The 18,866-nt window shown below is 58.6% G+C and overlaps 1 protein-coding gene across 1 annotated transcript; it reads right to left on the bottom strand.

The window, feature by feature from the left end:
• Window positions 1-508: 508 nt before the first annotated feature.
• On the bottom strand, window positions 509-15,910 carry LOC119113582 (protein CLEC16A homolog). The gene is made up of 18 exons (XM_037237874.1): window positions 15,824-15,910; window positions 12,534-12,662; window positions 10,996-11,129; window positions 10,521-10,669; window positions 9,891-10,006; window positions 9,152-9,265; window positions 8,575-8,677; window positions 8,248-8,334; window positions 7,313-7,447; window positions 6,604-6,736; window positions 6,235-6,291; window positions 6,068-6,202; window positions 5,388-5,393; window positions 3,328-3,447; window positions 2,619-2,773; window positions 1,832-1,993; window positions 984-1,525; window positions 509-569 (listed from the first exon to the last, which is right to left on the bottom strand). The coding sequence occupies exons 1-18, from the start codon at window positions 15,889-15,891 to the stop codon at window positions 509-511; spliced, it is 2,406 nt and encodes an 801-aa protein (XP_037093769.1). The 5' UTR covers window positions 15,892-15,910.
• Between the last annotated feature and the right edge of the window lie 2,956 nt (window positions 15,911-18,866).

Raw genomic sequence — 18,866 nt, 5'->3', positions numbered from 1 at the left:
CGATCCCCAGACTGGGGTGTACAGCCCAGCGGCTGCACCGGGCCCGTCCCCAGACGCCACGACCACGTCCGAACGGCCCCTCACCGTCAGCGCCGCAGACCAGGAAGCTCCGGACACCAGCGGCCGCTCGCTGGCCGATACCCAGCTCATCACCCAGCTCGCGACGACATGACGAGGAATTCACAACCGAGAACAGTTCAGTCTCGTATTCCATAATCACAGTACACAACACCGTAGTTGATAACCTTTGTTGTAAAAATAAATACATTACTCAGTGGAAGTGTGAGGGCCGCAGTCGACTCTCTTACTTCGCGCCTGCCAGCATCTAAATCCGAGCGACCTCTAGAGCTCGTTAGAGCTCTCAGACCTCTAAATCATTGCTGACACAACAGTCTCCGCCTTCTCCGACCGACCGACCGCACTCCCGACTCCTCCCGTCGGTCGGTTTGACTGGCGCCACGGTGTTGGCTTCGCCCACCGCGCTGACGTCGGCCGCCTATCGCGGCCCTCATTGGTCGGTCTGTCGAGCGCGGTCGGGCAGGTCGGGCACGCTCTTGCTGCCGCCCTCTCTGGACAGGTGGCGTCCCGCCGCCGGGGCCAGCGCCGGCGCGACGCTCTGCTTCGACGGCGCGGCGTCGGCCGCCGACGGCAGGTGCCGCGCGTCGCTGAACAGGTCGCTGCTGGCCGAGGCCGGTACGCGCGCAGACGCCGCCGAGAACGATGTCTCCGTCTCGTCGACGGCCAGCGCCGCCGACGACTTGTCGATACTCTCCAGCGCGATGTCCTCGCCGGCGGCCACCGGCGGTACCGGCGGCACCGGCGCCGCCGCCGTCGCCGCCGCCGCCGGGGCGGGCTCGCGGCGCGCGCGCGCGGCCGGCGGCGCCGCCAGCAGCGGCCGCGGCGCTGGCGCCGCGCCGCCCGGCCGGCAGCGCTCGGCCGGCCGGCGCGTCGGCTCGGCGCGCAGCCGACTGAGCGCGCCGGGCGGCGGCGACGGGCACGGGTGCATGTGGCCGGGCAGCTCCAGCAGCCGACCGATGGCGTGCATCTTGCGCTGGCGCGCCTTCTGCCGGCCGCGCACCAGCTTCTGCTTGGCGGCCATGCAGCGGATGTGGTCGTCGAAGACGAACCGCGCGCTGAGGAGGGGCGCGGCGCCGGCGGCGCCGGCCGCCGCCGGCCCGTGCACGGTGATGTGCAGCACGCGCGAGTCCTCCTTGTCGCCGGTCACCTCGACGTCCTGCAGCGCGCCGGCGAACTTGGCCAGGCCCCAGCCGAGCCGGCGCGGGTCCGGGTCCACCAGCAGCAGCTGCAGCACGTCGATGACCAGGAAGCGGCGGCTGCGCGCCGTGTCGCGGCCGCTCACCGTGCAGGCGATCAGGTCGCTGTTGTTGAGGTCGAGCGTCTCGTCGACGCCGATGAACTGGTCGGGCCGCGACAGCGGCAGCTGCGTCTCCGGCTCGTCGCGCAGCGCCAGGCTCGTGTCGCGCAGCAGGAAGAACACGCGGATGGCGCAGCGGGCTCGCTCCACCTGGCCGCCCAGCAGGACATGCCGTCAGACGTAAGGCGTGTGGCCAGAGGGAAGGCGGGCAAGGAGCTTACTTGGGACAGGCCGCGGAGCGCGTCAGTGGGCACAGTTCGACACGGGGTGGTGACCACTCCAGGCCTCTCAAACACACCCGCCTCCTCCCTCCCTCACGCCTCCCCAGCTGTGCACGTCCCGCACCTCACCCGACCCCTGAACCTGACCAGTACATGAGTCTCCCAGCGCCTGCAGTCTGCGTCGCCCGCCCACCCCAGCCCGCGCAGCCGGTCGGCCCGGCAGTGGGTGGCGCACCTCGCCGCAGGGCAGACGGCGGCTGAACTCGACGCCAGACATGGGCGTGCCGGCCGGCGGCAGCAGCAGCCGCTCGTCCATCATCAGATACTCGACGTTGATGGGCCGCTTCAGCATCTCGCGGTACTCGTCCTCGAAGATGTCCAGGAAGATCTCCTCACTCTGCGGGGACGGGGGTTCACGGTGATGTCGATCCCGGCGACCGGACCCGGCCGTGACCAGCGGCGACGACGGCGCCTACAATCGTCTGATATCCGCTGCGCGCGTGTTACGCGATTCAGTTCACAGCGGTGCTACCATGGCGATACAATGCTGGTCAGACGTTTGTGCACCGGAAAAGACTGAGGAGGATTAAGTTATAACGCCATGATCACATAATACTGTAGAACTTCCCACGTTCCGTCCCATAGAACAATACCATTTCACCTGCAAAGAAGGGGACAGGTTCTTCAAGGGAGTGCGAATCATGGTCTTGACAGAACGTTACAAACCTCAAGGGTCTATAGCCATCTAGCGACATCTGTCGAGAGACATGCGCCAGTGGCAGACTTTGAGCAGCTGTGTCGCCATGCTCGGATAAGTGTCGCCGTTTTCGGCCGGCCACCAGCGGGGCGGCGCGTCCCACATCGGCCGTGTACCACGCCACGGCCCCAGAGCCGCGCGCGGCGTTGCCCCTCGGTCCTCGCCCTGCCGAAGACCCGTCAGGGCAGTGCTGCCCCAGAGCCCGCACTGTCCGGCTGATCGGCACGTGTCGCGGCACCTCGTCAGCACGTGAGCATGGTCCCACCTTGTAGAAGTTGCGCAGTGTGAGCGTGGCCTGCTCGCGGGCGCCCTCCACGCGCGCCAGGTCGGCGTCGCTCAGCACGCTGCCGCCGGCCGTCAGCACCAGCTGGCGCAGCACCACCAGCGCCAGCTCCAGCGTCACCAGGCGCACGCACGAGTCTGGCGGCGGGCGGCGCCCCCGTCAGCGGCGGCCACTGAGACGGCCACCCGGCCAGGGCAACGCCACACTTGGGACACCCCCTGCGGTCTCGCAGCGTACGGTCCGGGATGTGCGTGCTTGCAATGGAATTGCCACATGCTTACCAGCACAATGAATGGTATGGTGTTTCGGCTGCTCCAGGGAAGCAAGCTAAACTGCGGTTAACGAGGATTTTTGCGCGGAAATCACCTTATCCCATAAGAACGCCTTGCATTTATGCAGCGTTGTTTTGCCGGATCCTGTGGTTTATAAACCAGTTTTGTATATTCCATGAGTTCAAGAGGACACCTAACTCTGCTGGGGACGCTGCAGGATTTTTACCTAACTCAAGCATCGTCTCCAGCAAAGCACGGACAACCGGCGGGGACATCACCGCCCCAGGCCACGCTACTGAGGCTGCTGACCAGCTGAAAGCTGGCAGCTGGTCAGCAGGTCAGCGGGCCCTGGGCAGCCGCAGACTGCACAGACAGCTGGCCTGACTGCGCAGCTCGGCCGCCTTCGGCTCGTCACTCACTGGGCAGACAGCTGGCGGCGATGATGCCGATGACGCGCTCCGCCAGTTGACTGTTGTAGGTGGCGCGCGCCCGGTCGCCGCATGGCAGCAGCACCGTGTCCAACAGCTCGCTGTTGATGCCTGCCGGCGGAGGACGCGCGGCGGAGCGCTGCGTCACGGGCGGCACGGAGACAACGACACGGGACACCAGAGGTGGCGAGGCGAGGGACAGGCGGCGTCACGGGCGGCACGGAGACAACGACACGGGACACCAGAGGTGGCGAGGTGGGGGACAGGCGGCGTCACGGGCGGCACGGAGACAACGGCACGGGACATCGTAGGTGGCGAGGTGGGGAAAGGGCGGCGGAGGGAGGGGTGGCAGAAAACGGCTATGTATAGCAGATGGTTGGTGGGGAATCAGCTCCGAAAAGGCACGAGGAAGCGTCGTGGGGGGGGGGGGGGGGCAGGCACATGCTGGCAGGCAATGGAGAACTGTCCATTCTATAGGACACTCAACGGATCATAATACACGGATGACCGTGATGGCGCGCATGGAAACACCTAGATGAGACGAGCTGATGAAATATAACGCAATGACGAAGACAATCACAGCGGTAACAATAATCGACACAAAAGGGATACGGAGAGTAGAATGCCCCGCGGATCGACTTAAGGTAATAGGTAATGACCACAAGCAGAGAACGCTTCTCAACCCAGGTTCGTTCTCTCGAGGCATTTGGACGAAGATTATCGGCGGTAAGCTTTATTTATACCAGATCAACAATGATGGTTATCATGTCTGCCATCATATATCCACGATTAGATGAAGAATGCTAAGGCATCGGCCAGCGCACACTACATTCCTAGCTTAGAACGGTGATTACTTATGTCCGTTTACGAAAAGGGCGAGTCTGCATTTACTTACGTCACGCTAATCTGTCCAGAAACACTGGTGAAAGCAAATGTGAACGAACGTTTTGAATGAATTTCTATCCTGGGAAATCTGACAAGCGGCACGCTCACAATACGGTTTGTCTTTCTTTCCACCACGAAAGCCTGACCAGAGACCATCCCAGTTACAACGGCATTCACGACAGTCCCGAAGGGTACAGTCACGAGAAGGAGCGTGCCTGCAACTGCAGCATTCAGGCAGCTACGAAACACATGCAGCCAAGAGCAGACCCATGCTTTGCTACGGCGCTGCGGCGCGGCCGTGCCAGAACCAAGCCCTGCGCGGTGCGGACGCGCTCCGACAGACGCGGCCAAGGGAGTACGGCGAGTGGCAGCGGCACCTCCGCTGTAGAACATACGGCTTGGCGGGCGCCCCGACAGTCAGCGTGTACAGATGTGCGCGCAGACGCCCGGTGCGCACGCACCGGACAGACGCCGTGTAGAAATGACGTCGAATAAAATAAACTCAGCGGCTATTCATCTCGAACTGTCCCAAGGTCTCCCATATGTAAGACAATATGTCGTATATACTGGGTTATTCTCATAAGCCTTATCTCACAGATTCTGAAGAAGACTGAAGAAGCTGAGGACTTCGCCTGTGTCGCAAAAGTCATTAATAAGCGTGCCTGAACGCAAGCCAGTACAAACTGCTGACACTGAAGAAAAGGCAGACGACCACTCCCATGGAAGCGCAAATAAGAGCTCTTTTAACCATCCAGACCAGGAATAAAACACCACCGCGATGACGCTAACCACAAACGCAGACAGCAAGAAGCTGGACAAAAAGCCGCCCTTGCTGAACAGACAACAGGGTCGCATGCGTGACAGACGAGCGCGTGGCGGCGGCGGAAGCCCAGAGAGCGAGGTCAGCATGCGGCCGGTCAGCACCAGCCGGCGGCGGGCGCTGGCCGGCCGTGACGGCGGCGGGAGCCAAGAGAGCGGGGTCAGCATGCGGCCGGTCAGCACCAGCCGGCGGCGGGCGCTGGCCGGCCGTGACGGCGGCGGGAGCCAAGAGAGCGGGGTCAGCATGCGGCCGGTCAGCACCAGCCGGCGGCGGAAGCCCAGAGAGCGGGGTCAGCATGCGGCCGGTCAGCACCAGCCGGCGGCGGGCGCTGGCCAGCCGAGGTTACCTTCCACTGCGGCCGCCGGGGGAAAGGGCACCGGTCAGCTGACGTGCACCCGACAACGCGCGGGGTCAGAGGCGTGCGTCCATGACCGGCCGCTGCTTATGCCAACCAAAGAAGTGCGCCGCCCACCGGCCGGGGTCGGTCCCAACCAAAAACGCACGTCGTTCGCGAAATTTGGCGGCGTTGGAGGCGATGACGCTCATAAATGAACATTTTGAAACAAGTGTCCATGCATTTAACTTCTAAGCAATACTTTCATTGCAAAGCTAGGTGTCCGATTATCCAGGTCAGAGCAACTTATCAACACCATAAATGGCACACCGGCAGCTAGCCGGCAAGAGTGGCTGCCTGCTTCAGCTGCCCCTTCTGCAGAGATACGTCACTCACGGATAACGAAACCCATCCATACAAGCCCAGAAAACCTCCAACACCCGGAACACGTGTGACACCAAAACTGACAAAGCCTGCCCATCCAAACCCATTCTCCCCACCCCGGTCAGCGTTGGCCACCGCAGTCTTTCCAGTTTGCAGCAGACGCCGAAACCACGCGTGTGCGTGCATCCTCAGGCCACATACACCCTATCCAGCGCCCCCTCTTCCCGACTCCGTCGCTGCAGTTCCGCTCAGCCCTCGTACGTGGCCAGTTCACGCTCAACCTGGCGCCAGAGCGCCAGCCCGCTCACCTTTGTTGTGACCGATGGCGTACAGAAGGCAGAGCGCGAACAGCGCCGTGTAATCGTTCTGCGTGCAGTCCAGCGACTCCAGAATGGTGGCCATGAAGGGCCGGGGGCCAGGCGACGCCTCGGCCGCCTCGCCGTCTCGCGCGCCGGCGCGCCGCGGCTCAGCAGGCGCTTCTCCTCGTCTGTGTAGTTGCACGAGTCTGCCAGGTCCGGCAGGCCGTACACGGCTGGCGGCGAGGGCAGACGGCGTCGGTAGGCCGGTCTGCCGCGCAGCACCCGCGGCCGGGGCGCGCGTCGGCACGGGCGAGGTGCGGCGACGGAGAACAGTAACGCCACGGCACGCAGCGGCGGCGGCGGCGGCGGCGGCGGCACAGACGGAACACAGCGTTCAACCCTCCGGTCTCCCCCCCCCCCCCCGCGTCAGCCGCTGCGCGTTTCCCTCCAGCCGGCCCACACACGTCTACAGGTGCCGGGCAATCCAACAGCGGGTGCGCCGGCGTGCGACAGAAGCGTTCCCTCGCACCGGCGTCACGCCATACCTGGCGGCCGTGGCGAGGAGGCGGCGGGCGGCGCCGGCGGCGGCGGCGGCTCGGCGGCCGGCGTGGCCACCGCCTCCAGCGACTGCGCCAGACTCTGCGGTGGCGGCACGAATCCCGGACAGAAGGCGCCCGTCTGCGGGGAGGGGAGGGGGGCGTCAGTGGACGGCAGCGGCTGTCCGGTGACGAGGGAGCGCGGGCGGCGGATCGACAGAGCAGAGGGCACTCACAGGGGCGGACCGCCAGAGCAGGAGACACTCACGGAGGCGGACCGCCAGAGCAGAAGACACTCACGGAGGCGGACCGCCAGAGCAGGAGACACTCACGGAGGCGGACCGCCAGAGCAGAAGACACTCACGGAGGCGGACCGCCAGAGCAGAGGGCACTCACGGAGGCGGACCGCCAGAGCAGAAGGCACTCCACGGAGGCGGACCGCCATAGCAGAGGGCACTCCACGGAGGCGGACCGCCAGAGCAGAGGGCACTCACAGGGGCGGATCGCCAAAGCAGAAGACACTCACGGAGGCGGACCGCCAGAGCAGGAGACATCCACGGAGGCGGACCGCCAGAGCAGAAGACACTCACGGAGGCGGACCGCCAGAGCAGAAGACACTCACGGAGGCGGACCGCCAGAGCAGGAGACACTCACGGAGGCGGACCGCCAGAGCAGAAGACACTCACGGAGGCGGACCGCCAGAGCGGAAAATACTCACGGAGGCGGATCGCCAGAGCAGGTGCTGGTCGGCCGTGAGGATGATGCGCGCCAGCAGGCGCACCAGCGGCTGGTGCGTGAAGATGAGGAACACTTGCGACAGCAGGAACAGCGAGACCACAGTGCTGACGCGCGGCTGATGAAACACGGCCGCCGGGTCACGCGGGCGGCGCACGGTCCCTCAGCTGACATCCCTGCGACGGCCGCCCGGTCACGCGGGGCGGCGCACGGTCCCTCAGCTGACATCCCTGCGGCGGCCGCCCGGTCACGCGGGGCGGCGCACGGTCGCTCAGCTGACATCCCTGCGGCGGCCGCCCGGTCACGCGGGGCGGCGCACGGTCGCTCAGCTGACATCCCTGCGGCGGCCGCCCGGTCACGCGGGGCGGCGCACGGTCGCTCAGCTGACATCCCTGAGGCGGCCGCCCGGTCACGCGGGGCGGCGCACGGTCCCTCAGCTGACACCCCTGCGGCGGCCGCCCGGTCACGCGGGGCGGCGCACGGTCCCTCAGCTGACATCCCTGCGGCGGCCGCCCGGTCACGCGGGGCGGCGCACGGTCGCTCAGCTGACACCCCTGCGGCGGCCGCTCGATCACGGGCGCCCGCCCCGCTGGGGTACGCCGCCGGCAGGCCCGTTACCAGGTTCGCCTGGCCACGGCAGACACGGCCGCGCAACACGGCGGTGTAGTGGGAGGCGAGGCCGGCGCCGGCTCAGCGACGACTGACTCCGATGCTGGCTGCGGCTCGTCAACACATAGCACCAGCCGGTTGAGCGGCGGCAGCTTCCGTGCCCTGCCCTGACCACACTCCCGCGGGGGTGCAGAGCGCCCCCGCGCCGCCCGCAGCAGGCGCAGGCCGGTGCCCCGCCCTAACCACACTCTCACGCGCCGGCCGCGGCAGGCGCGGGCCGGTAACCTGGCGCGCCGGCTGGCGGCCCACCTGCTGATCGGTGACGCGGTCCTGGTGCGCCAGCGGGAACACGTACAGCGGCAGCAGAAGGCGGCTCAACAGATGCTCAGTCAGCACCTGGCGGATAGAGAAAACATGCTAACCAGATCGCGGGATTCCTTCCACCATTATCTCCCATAACACAGTATTCGTAATCAGCGCGTCCAAAACCACCAAAGGGCGAGTTGTTCGCACTTTCAAAAAAGCGATTCGGAGACCCGCCGAAAATGTGATGTTATCTTGCCACCAAGCGCAGAGGTGGGAAACGTGGTTGCCTCTGTGACCGTCGTCACGGCAGTGGGACGGCCACCGCCTCACCTGGTTCAGCTCCTCGATGTTGAGGCAGAGGATGTCGTTGAGGTAGTGGATGTGGTCCAGGTGCTCCGCCACTAGGTCGGCCAGCCGTCCGCGCGATTGATGACTGCCGGAGGAGGGGGGGGGGGGGGAGGGGGGACACGGTCAGCCACATGCCCGTTGACGGCGAGGAGCGGGCACTCGCGGCGCCGCGCCGGCCCCGCGGCAGGCGCCGTCGGACGGCCGCTGCAGCCGGCGGCGGCGTCGGCTCGGGAGAGCACTGTGCCGCAGCAGCTGGCGAGGGCGCGGCGCTGGCGGGACGCGCGAAGAATCGTCGCGATCGCAGGATGCTAACTCAGCCAGCACACCGCTGGCGCCTCTCCGTAACACTCCCGTGTCCAGACGACAGCTCGCCAGCACGACCCACACCCCGACCACCGAGTCCCGAACGAGCTACGTCACCTGCGGTGATGACAGAGGCCATCACGCGGCCCTCCCAGCGGCAGCATCGTTCCGCTCCCGCCGCCTACACCGCACCCCCGTCTGCGACCGCCGACTGCCGGCCCGGCTCGCGTCGGCGCGGCGGCCGCGCGCGACTCACCTGGAGTCGCTGCGTACGCACTGGTCCAGGTCCAGCACGTGGTTGCCGATGAACCAGACCAGGTTGGAGAAGTAGGGCACGGCCGTCATGTCCCTGATGAAGCGCAGCATGGACCTAGCGCAGGCGGGCGTCCGGGGCGTCAGGGGAGTCGGCGGCACGGCGGGCGGGCGGCGACGACACGCAAGGGACACACGGGGGAGGCCCAGACAGCGCCGCCACCGCTCCGGTGGCCGCACGGGTCAGGTCATGGGAAGGTCACCGGGTCACCTGGCCGCGACACCTGCGGTTCGGCTCTTACGCGAACACCAGCGGCCAGCACTGACCTGTGACACCCATGCCTCGGGCGGGCGTTGCCCCCTCAACTCAAGAGCGGTCTGATGAGATCCTCATACGCGAACATCGCCCGACAACTCCAGACGAGCTCGTGGCCTCAAGCCCGTGCGTGGGCGCTGCATCCGCACAGACTGGCACTAGCCGCAGCCGTGGGTAGGTGTACACCCGCCCCTGTCGTAATGCCCCCTGACCAGACCGCGTCAACACGCAAGTCTACAACCAACAACCAATCAAAAACAAGTAACAACAACCACCAACCAACCACCAACCAATCAACAACCTCCTTCTGCGGACACGACAACCAACAACCCCTACCGCCACTTTCCCGAGGGCTTAGCTCCTCCCCTCCCGGCCCCATGCGGTAAATGTCCAGCGCCAGCGTGAACACCGCTGGTGCGGAGCTCACCTCTCCTCCACGCGGTAGACGTTCAGGGTGAGTGTCCGCACGGCGATGCGCACCATCGTCTCGGAGTGGTTGAAGAACTTGATGGCCTCCGTGTACAGCGGGAAGTCGTTTGTGTGCTGCGAGAGCAGACGCCGTCACCGTCGGCACGCCGCCGCGCGGGGCGAGGCGCCGTCACAGTGCCACCGCTCTGCGCCCGCCACGCGCCAAGAGACGCCTCAGCGGAGGGGTCCGTCAGCGGCTCCACATACGTACTGGGCGCTTTCAGTGTAGCACACTTACAAAAGTGGGCCATCGTTTTCGAGGCGGCAGGAGTACATGATGCTCACTTATCAATGCTGTAATATTCCCCCCCCCCCCCCCCTACACACACACATTTTTGCCACTTCCGTCATCATCTGCCTTGAACGAAACGGTGTTTGATGTCTTCTGGAGGAGAAATATACGCAATTTCGCCGCTTAGTGGACACTAATATGCACTAACACGACCCGCTGCAACAACATGATCACCAGCAAACGGTGCCGCCACCCGACACGACGAGACTGATCGTTTACGACCCTTCCACGCCCCGGCTCCGTGTTCATACGCTCTAGCAGTCGGGACTGCCGCACCCCTTGCAGTCAGCAGCTCACCTCGTTGTAGAAGAAGTGGACAGTGTGGGTGTTGAGCTTGAGGGACAGCGTCTTCAGAAACGATATGTAGTACGCCATGACCTCCTCGTCCGAGAAGTCAAACTTGTGCACGATAATCGAGTTAACGTGATTGTTCGACAGCAGGTAGTCTGAAATTGTAACCGGACGCTACAGAGGACCGGCCAACAGGTGGGGTACTGCCGAAAAGCACGCCCCCAATGTGTCAATGGACAAAACACGAAAATGCCGCAGTGCGGCCAGGCAACACGAATAACATGACGTTTGTCAACTGAGCACTTCAGCGGCTCGTTCGTGGTTACAGAATGTCGCGGTCATAATGACATCAAACATCAAACGTCCAACAGCAAATGGGACACGATAGCAAGTGATAACACACCCAACGGTACAACACAGAACGGTTCGTTTCGGAGTGAATGTGGTGAGCTCCGGCTGCCGTATGTTCCAGAGGACTCACAGAGCGAGGTTTCGTTCCGGATGTTCTCGAAGAGAATGTTTAAGGTTTGCAGTAGCTGGACACATACGTAGCTGCCACACTTTTGCTTCATGATCTTCAGAAAGAACGACAGCATATTCTTCTCCAAGAAGAAGCTACAACAGAAGATCCCGGCTTACTTAACGCGCGTGCACGTGCATCATCCAGTCACTATTGCCAGCCTCTATGTTGTTACGTTTACAGCAGCAACAACGCAACGGATTGAACAGTATTCGGAACCTATTCCAGGACCGCTGTTCGGCCATTTGACCTTGGCGACCGCTGTAACAATCTGTACTTCCTGTCGCCCACGATGTTCTGAGCTTGAAATGTACCTGGGTGTTCCCATTCATGTAAAGGATGGCTCTGCGTGGAGCCAATTGGTCAAGGCCACAACACGTCGTCTGCTGAATACGCTCCAGCGAGTGAGCAACGAAAGGTGGAGCAACTTTGGCAGGCACAACTTGACGTGCTTCTCAGGCGTTTTTTGTCAAGTGAGCGAGAAACTCATTGAAAATCCCCAAAAGCCGCCGTACATCACGCCTCCATGCCTGAGGCTAGGCTGACATCATGTCGTCACTGAAAGCAAATGGTGTCTTTTTCCACATTTTGACCTTCAGCCGCCAAAGCGACGTTGCTGCATAATGGCCCGGGTACAAAATTTTGAAAGCTACGTAGATGCAAAAATAAGTGTCTTTGCATTACCAGACCTGGCTGGTCAACCGAAATACATCCAATAACACCAAAGCATGAAGTTAAAGTTATTGCGGTCAACAGGAACGCAGCCAAGGTGGGGAAGAAGGAGATGGGCGAGTAGTCAGAATTTGTTGTTGTTTACCATAGATGGCTCCCGATAAACAGCTAAAAATAGGCATACTAATAACCCAACAAGCTCCATCTCCCCCCCCCCCCCATCCCCCACCCAACAGGAAAATCCTGGCTGCGGCCCCGGGGGCAAACCATTCGTCCTTATCTCACTTCAAGCACATCGTGTGTATCATACGGTCAATCTCGCCTCCACTCACTTCATCTGGAGCCTGCCAATCACAAGCCCGACCGGAGCTGACAAGAGCCTTCTTGGACTCCGGAACACAGCCCACTGACTCCAACCGAAGTCCACCGACCATCTCATGGACTCACCCAGTGCAGACACACACAGTGCTCCCCCCACAGCGCTGCTAAACCGGACAGACCTCCCTATCTTCTTTCCCTCCTTCCTTTCTTCCTTCCTTCCCTTCCTTCCTTCCTTCCTTCCTCCTTCCTTCCTTCCTTCCTTCCTTCCTTCCTTCCTTCCTTCCTTCCTTCCTTCCTTCCTTCCTTCCTCCCTCCCTCCCTCCCTCCCTCCCTCCCTCCCTCCCTCCCTCCCTCCCTCCCTCCCTCCCTCCCTCCCTCCCTCCCTCCCTCCCTCCCCTCCCTCCCTCCCTCCCTCCCTCCCTCCCTCCCTCCCTCCCTCCCTCCCTCCCTCCCTCCCTCCCTCCTTCCCGCGTCGGCCGGCCGTCCGGCGTCGTGCGGCCACCTACTCGAACACGGTGCTGTCGTTCTGGTCGCCCCAGATCAGGATCTCGGCGATGGAGCGCAGCGTCTCCACCAGCAGACCGCGGTTGCTCTCGGAGACCGTCTGGTTCCGCTGCAGCACGTTGTAGAGATACCTGCCGGCCGGCCGGGCCATTAACCACTGCCAATCGGTAATCGTCGAGTCGCCGGCCTGCAGGGGCGGTGCCGGAGGAGGTCGGGATTTGAGGCCACTAAGCGACCCCTGCATGAGCATCATCTTCAGCCATTCACCACACGTCCCCGCCCCCCCTCCCCCGACAATCCGATCGTTCTCAGCTCCAGTGCTGCGCAGATCTGTACCAAGGTGTGCTCACTTTTTAAGTATGGTAGTGTGGTTTGGGTGGGAGCCACTGTGCCACTTTGTAATGACCGAAACGAATTCAGTACAGGCCGTAAGCTGTCCGATACGTACCTGACACATTGGCACAAGTTTCTGGCTTTCCTAGGTGGCGCCCAACGAAATGATTGCAATGCATTCCGCCATGAGCATTAGCCGCTTGCGCTCGTTATAAAGCCTGTTGGACGATTTACTCACTAAACCCTGCCTCTCAATGTCTCTAAACGCCCGTCAGATCTCCTATGAAACCGAACGGATAATGCTCCTTCAGTTAATATGAACATTTATTAATGTTTTTTGCATTCATTGTTCATTGGCGATCCCCACTTATAGCACGCGTTACCTTTTCAAAGATATTATATGTATAAATATATATATATATATATATATATATATATATATACATATAATGTATACGTACACACATACATATATACATATGTACACATGTATGTACGAATATATACACATCCAGAAACGCCATCTTCAAACCAAGCGCAGCCCGGCGGCGTGGGGAGCGGACGGCAACCGCATCAGACTGCTGAAGGCCAGTTTCCCTGCTACCAACGACATCATCCGCCACAATATGAGCTCCTACGAATTTCCTACATCCTGCAGGCACCGAATGACCCACCCCATCCAAAAACCCGGTGACCTACGGACCAAACCCTACCTCGCCCATTCCCGCCGTGAATTGGTGGGGCGAGTAGCGCAGATGCAGCCCTGCAGGTACATCCCCATGGGCATCTCCTCCACGCTTTTCAGCACAGCTGCCAACTCCTCCCGCCACGGAAACCTCGCTGATATCCGTCACGCACCGCATACTCGCAGCCGCCGAGGGCGGAGAAACATCACCGCTGCTGCGCCTGATCGATTCAACAACACGTTTGACGCCACTGACGACGACCTATTGGTGCAAAATTTGAGTGGTACGCTGCCAGGCGCAGTGACCTCACGACCACAGAACACCATGGGCGTGTTCCAGGGGTCGGCATTTGGGCCCTTGTTGTTCAGCACTTTTCACAAATGACATGTTATTTTCTCCGGAAAGCAGTACAGTACGCTGCGGTACGCTGCTGACACTCAGGTGCTTCCGGAAACCACCATCACCGGAAGGAAGAGCGATCTCACAACGCGCATCTCCAGTATGGAGAATGTTCTCTGTTCTCTGGACGTATGGTCCCGCACGACCACGCTCCAGGTTAAAGTGACAAACACAGCATATCTTTTCCGAAAGCCAACGAGTTAACTCCCAAATTTCAAAGGCAGCTTTCGCGGCACGCCCTCGCAGCTTACAGTGAGGTAAAACACATGGTATCACCTTCGAACAGACGGTGTCGTGCGACGCACCTGTGTCACACGTCAGTCGCTGCCGCACAGACCCCTTGGTCAGCCCCTTCCCCGCCCGCTACCCCACCCCAGATAGCGTCTTCACCATCCCATCATGGCTCCCGTCTCCCCGTATGCCAGATACTGGATTTTTCCTTATGGTAGTAGTGCAAAAAAAACTGGACAAAAATTTTCACAATTGTGAGCTTCGTCGTTCGGGTTATCCTTGGGCGTCATAAATATAACCATGTATTCACCCTGCCAAAGGTCGGGCTGGCTGACCACGCAGCGATCAGCAGACGACTGCACACCAAGCCCAGTACACAAGGTTTTGCACCATGTGTCTGCCCTGCCAGAGAGGTCGAGTTGGCTGACCATGCAGTGATCAGCAGACGACTGCACACCAAGCCCAGTACACAAGGTTTTTGCACCATGCGTCCACCCTGCCAGAGAGGTCGAGTTGGCTGACCATGCAGCAATCAGCAGACGACTGCACACCAAGCCCGGTACACAAGGTTCTCCTGCACGAGACAGGCTTGCTCAGGTCCAACTTCCCAGTCAAGAACTTTGTTGGAGCATGTGGCAGGACAGTTTGCTATGTACCCACTCAAGGACTGAGGTGAGGAAAGGGTATATCCATACCCAGGTGCCAGAAGTATATAACCAGCTCCCAACTGAACTCACTGGGTGATATTACAGACATTCCTTCCTGCCATTAAGTGTCATGCTCTTGACTGGCCACTAGAATAGGTTGCTGATGGAACTGTGTGGAATGACTTACCTTGTATGTATTCACATGCAAGCATGATTAAAACATGTGCATGTAATGCACAATTCCTGTATATGTTGTGTCATAATATGTGACTTGAGGATTAGTGACCACTGAAAGAGTGCTACCCCATGATGTAAACGCACAAATATGCATACTGAGATATACATGCTGCACATGATACATGTATTGGTCAGCACTATTGTGAAAGTGCTAAATAAGTAGTTGGACTATAAACTTGATATGACTAGTGACATCCACTTGCATTCAGCCATGTTAAAACATTGAAGATGGGAAAGTTTTTCTTCATTATCTTCCATTGATTGACATTGAATATTCCCCTTTCATGGATATATGCTATTTATGCTGCAATATTTATGTATAATTGGGCCTGGACATGTAATCCTGCAGGAAGGCCAAGCTCTGCTCGCATTATGCAGTGGTTTAGGCCATGGCAACATGGTCTGGTAAGTGAAAGCATGATGTGCCACAGCTGGCAGTTTTGTTCTGCTATGCCTAGTACAGCTGGAACCTTCAACCTTGCCAGAGCTTCTTCAGCACCTGGTCATACATGGTAGGAATGCTCTTCCATCCAAAGTAGCCAGTGGTATTGTCAACCACAACTGGGCAGCTCAAATCTAGGCATGATTCACAGTGGGCTGATGTCATGTATAACATCCTGTGCTAATTACATCCCCACATGACACTGCTGTTACCTGAACATTAGCTGGAAGAGACTGGGATAAACAGACCAACTGGCCTCTTAATTACCACTGTAAGGTCAAGGTTAGCTGAAACAGGCAATACAATGCAAGTCTTACTTCAGGTGCTCCAGTGAATGAGGGTTCTTTGGCTTCCACACACCACCAAACAAGCGGTTGCGGAACATCTTGAGTTATGCCAGTATTCTTTGCTTACTGTTACCTATTTTTGTCTTGTCCTGAAGTGAGACATAATACACAAACATTAGAGAATACTATACAGATGCATGCATCCATTCATCAGCAAGAACTGTGCATTGCCACATTTCTATCATGTACAATCTGGCCTACAACTTGACAGACTTTACTAAACTCCACCCAATGATGGGTGTCCGGCAGCAATCTCTTCAGCAAAGCATGAGCTATGGCTATTTCTTCAGCACGTTCCGGGAATACAATCTGCATCAACCAACATTTATCTGCTTTCTAGCTGCATTCACTTTGTGTTCTTTGGCCTTGTAGGTAACCATTCTAATGTCATTTTAATACAAGCTCCTATCTACCTAAGAAGGTGCCAATGGCACAATGTCTTTCCGTTAACAAACACAGTGTTGTACCATACAACATACACAAACACACAACGCCAGCAGAACACCCCAGCCCCGAATCCTGTTCTCCCGTTTTGCACCGTTTGCGTGTCGTGTGCAAAGCTCTGTTCGCCGCAGGGGATGCCGTGGATGGGCTATGACAAAAGTCGGGTTTCCGCCCGCTCCGCACGGGGTGGTGATGTCACTGGTGCCGAGGTTCAGTGCGGCGCGGTCGCTGGCCGTGGGGTGTAAGGCTACGGGGCAATCGGAACATCGAAATCTTCGTACGCATAACTCACAAATTACTCTATCTGTAGATCTTCAAAACATGCCACCGCTTCGTGAACAGCTATATTCCAGGCTACCGAAAAACGCTGAGGAACCGATCCCGGTCCTCAGCAGCGATATCTCTGGGCCGACATATCCCTTATTCATCCGACTTTCGTATACGTCAATTCCTCCCCCCTAAGATTGCGTGAGCAGCATCCGCCTATGGCGGCTACCAGTTTGACCTACCCGGTAGCCGAGGTACTCTACTTCGGGCCTTATGCACTGGCACGTGGTGGGATTCAACCTCAGACCTGCAACCACGAGGCGTTTCAGCACCTCCCCCACGTTGCGCCGGCTCCCCCCACCGCCCCGACCGGCGAGGCAGACATCGTCCAGGAAGCAAGGGCGGATCTAGGATTTCGCCAAGGGGGAGGGACACGTAACCTTGTGGGCCCACTCTAAAAGTTTGCGACCCCATCCAAGAAAATCCTCGCATTACGGCCAGTAAATGTTAAGGCTCTTAGCATGCCATTTTTATATGGGAGCCCATTTCACTGTGCGCAACCCTAAAAAACTGGGTGTGCTACGTATGCACACGCATGAAACTTATCGACTTCCTCAATATCATGGAAAATTCTAACATTTTAAGGCTAAGATTTTCGGAAAAATGGCTGCTGAGCAGGCATGTACATATTCATGACAGAACGGCATTCCCCACACACCATCATGTGGACCACCGCCATTGTTGTTTTACCGCGATGGCATCATGCACAATTCAGCGCGTGACTTTTAGAAACACCTCCGCTAAGGAGAAACTCAAGTGACAAACGACACCGCCTTCTTCATAAGGCCAGACTAACTAGATTGCACGTTTTCTTGGGATTAAGCATGCCAGGGAAAGGCATAGTTATAAATAACACTTGACGTACTTGCACCTTCAACAGGGAATCATGGTAAATGGCGTAATGAATGGTAAGGTTTCGCAGCAATCAGACTGGTAGTTTCTGAGAAATGAGTTGCCTGCGAGCAGAAATTTTAGAATTTGTAAAATTTGACGACTTTAATCGGACCTATGGCCATCACATTTTTAACTGCTAGTGGAGATCAGGTATGGCGCATGCAATGGTGAAGGTTTGGTAGTGAACGGTTCTGAAATTTAATGACTTATAATCTGACCTAGGGTCACCAAATTTTCAATTGCAACAGAGTATCGGGCATGGCGCATCCAACGGTGAATCTGGCGGCGATCGGTTAGGTAAGTTCTGGGAACTGAGTTGCCTGCAAGTGAGAATTTTGTTATTCGCAAAATGGAGACTTTAGACCTGACCTACGGTCATCGAATTTTCAACGGCAAGGCAGAATCAGGTACGATGCATCCAGTGGTGAAAATTTGGAAGTACTCAATCCAGCAGGTTCTGAAGACTGAGGTGTTTGCAAGCAATAAGTTTGGAACTTAGGAAATTTGATGACTTGAGCCGACATAGGGTCACAAAATCCTCAAGTCATGGCGGATCCAATGGTAAGGGTTTCACAGCGATCGGTGCAAAGGGTTCTATGATCCGAGTTGTCTGGTTTTGCATGCGAAATTTTTCCTTCGCCTTTTTTTGGGGTGTTTGACCTCAGGTCAGGTCTCGACATCGCCATTTTACGTCTCGTCATTGCACTGCATCGATTGTTGAAGGTCTTAAGGCGATCGACAGAGCCGTTTCGGGGAACAAGTGTCTGCTTCATGTCGGCTTTTTAGACCCTGCCCCGAGCTGTACGCCGTTCGACCACCACCCGAAAACAAACCGATGGCGTCACCGAAAAATGCTCACGCACAGGCGGCTAATATCCCAACGCAGTGCTATCGAATCCACACAGTGCCCGTCTTTTCTTCTCGCGTTTATGAGTATTTCTCCCAGGCCACCGCATGCTGGCCATCACGCTATCGGCCGGGGGACCTCAATGGGCAATGCACCGTCATACAGCGGATGGGGTCATGCCCGCCCATCAGCGATTTACATCAGCCAGCGACAGTGCTTCTGCAATGAGATGACGTTGCAATGTCGATTTGTTGTGTCTTCCGTAATGTACCTGACGTATCTGGTGACCATCCGGCCTCTCCGCATCCGGTGCGTACGCAGGGATAACGGGATGTGTTGCCTGACAAACCTAAATAACACGTGCACCTCGCGACGACCGGTAACAGTAACGCCTATAACAAGCGAATCTAGCGCACAAATCACACAGAATGTGGTATTTGTGACTTCAATCTGACGTTACGGAGGGTGACGCGGACTTGTACCAGTTCCAATCAGTCCAAA

The sequence above is a fragment of the Pollicipes pollicipes genome, unplaced genomic scaffold, assembly GCF_011947565.3.
Source record: "Pollicipes pollicipes isolate AB1234 unplaced genomic scaffold, Ppol_2.1 Scaffold_7262;HRSCAF=8765_pilon_pilon_pilon, whole genome shotgun sequence".
NCBI lineage: Eukaryota > Metazoa > Arthropoda > Thecostraca > Pollicipedomorpha > Pollicipedidae > Pollicipes > Pollicipes pollicipes.
This window is presented reverse-complemented; position numbering and strand designations above follow the sequence as displayed.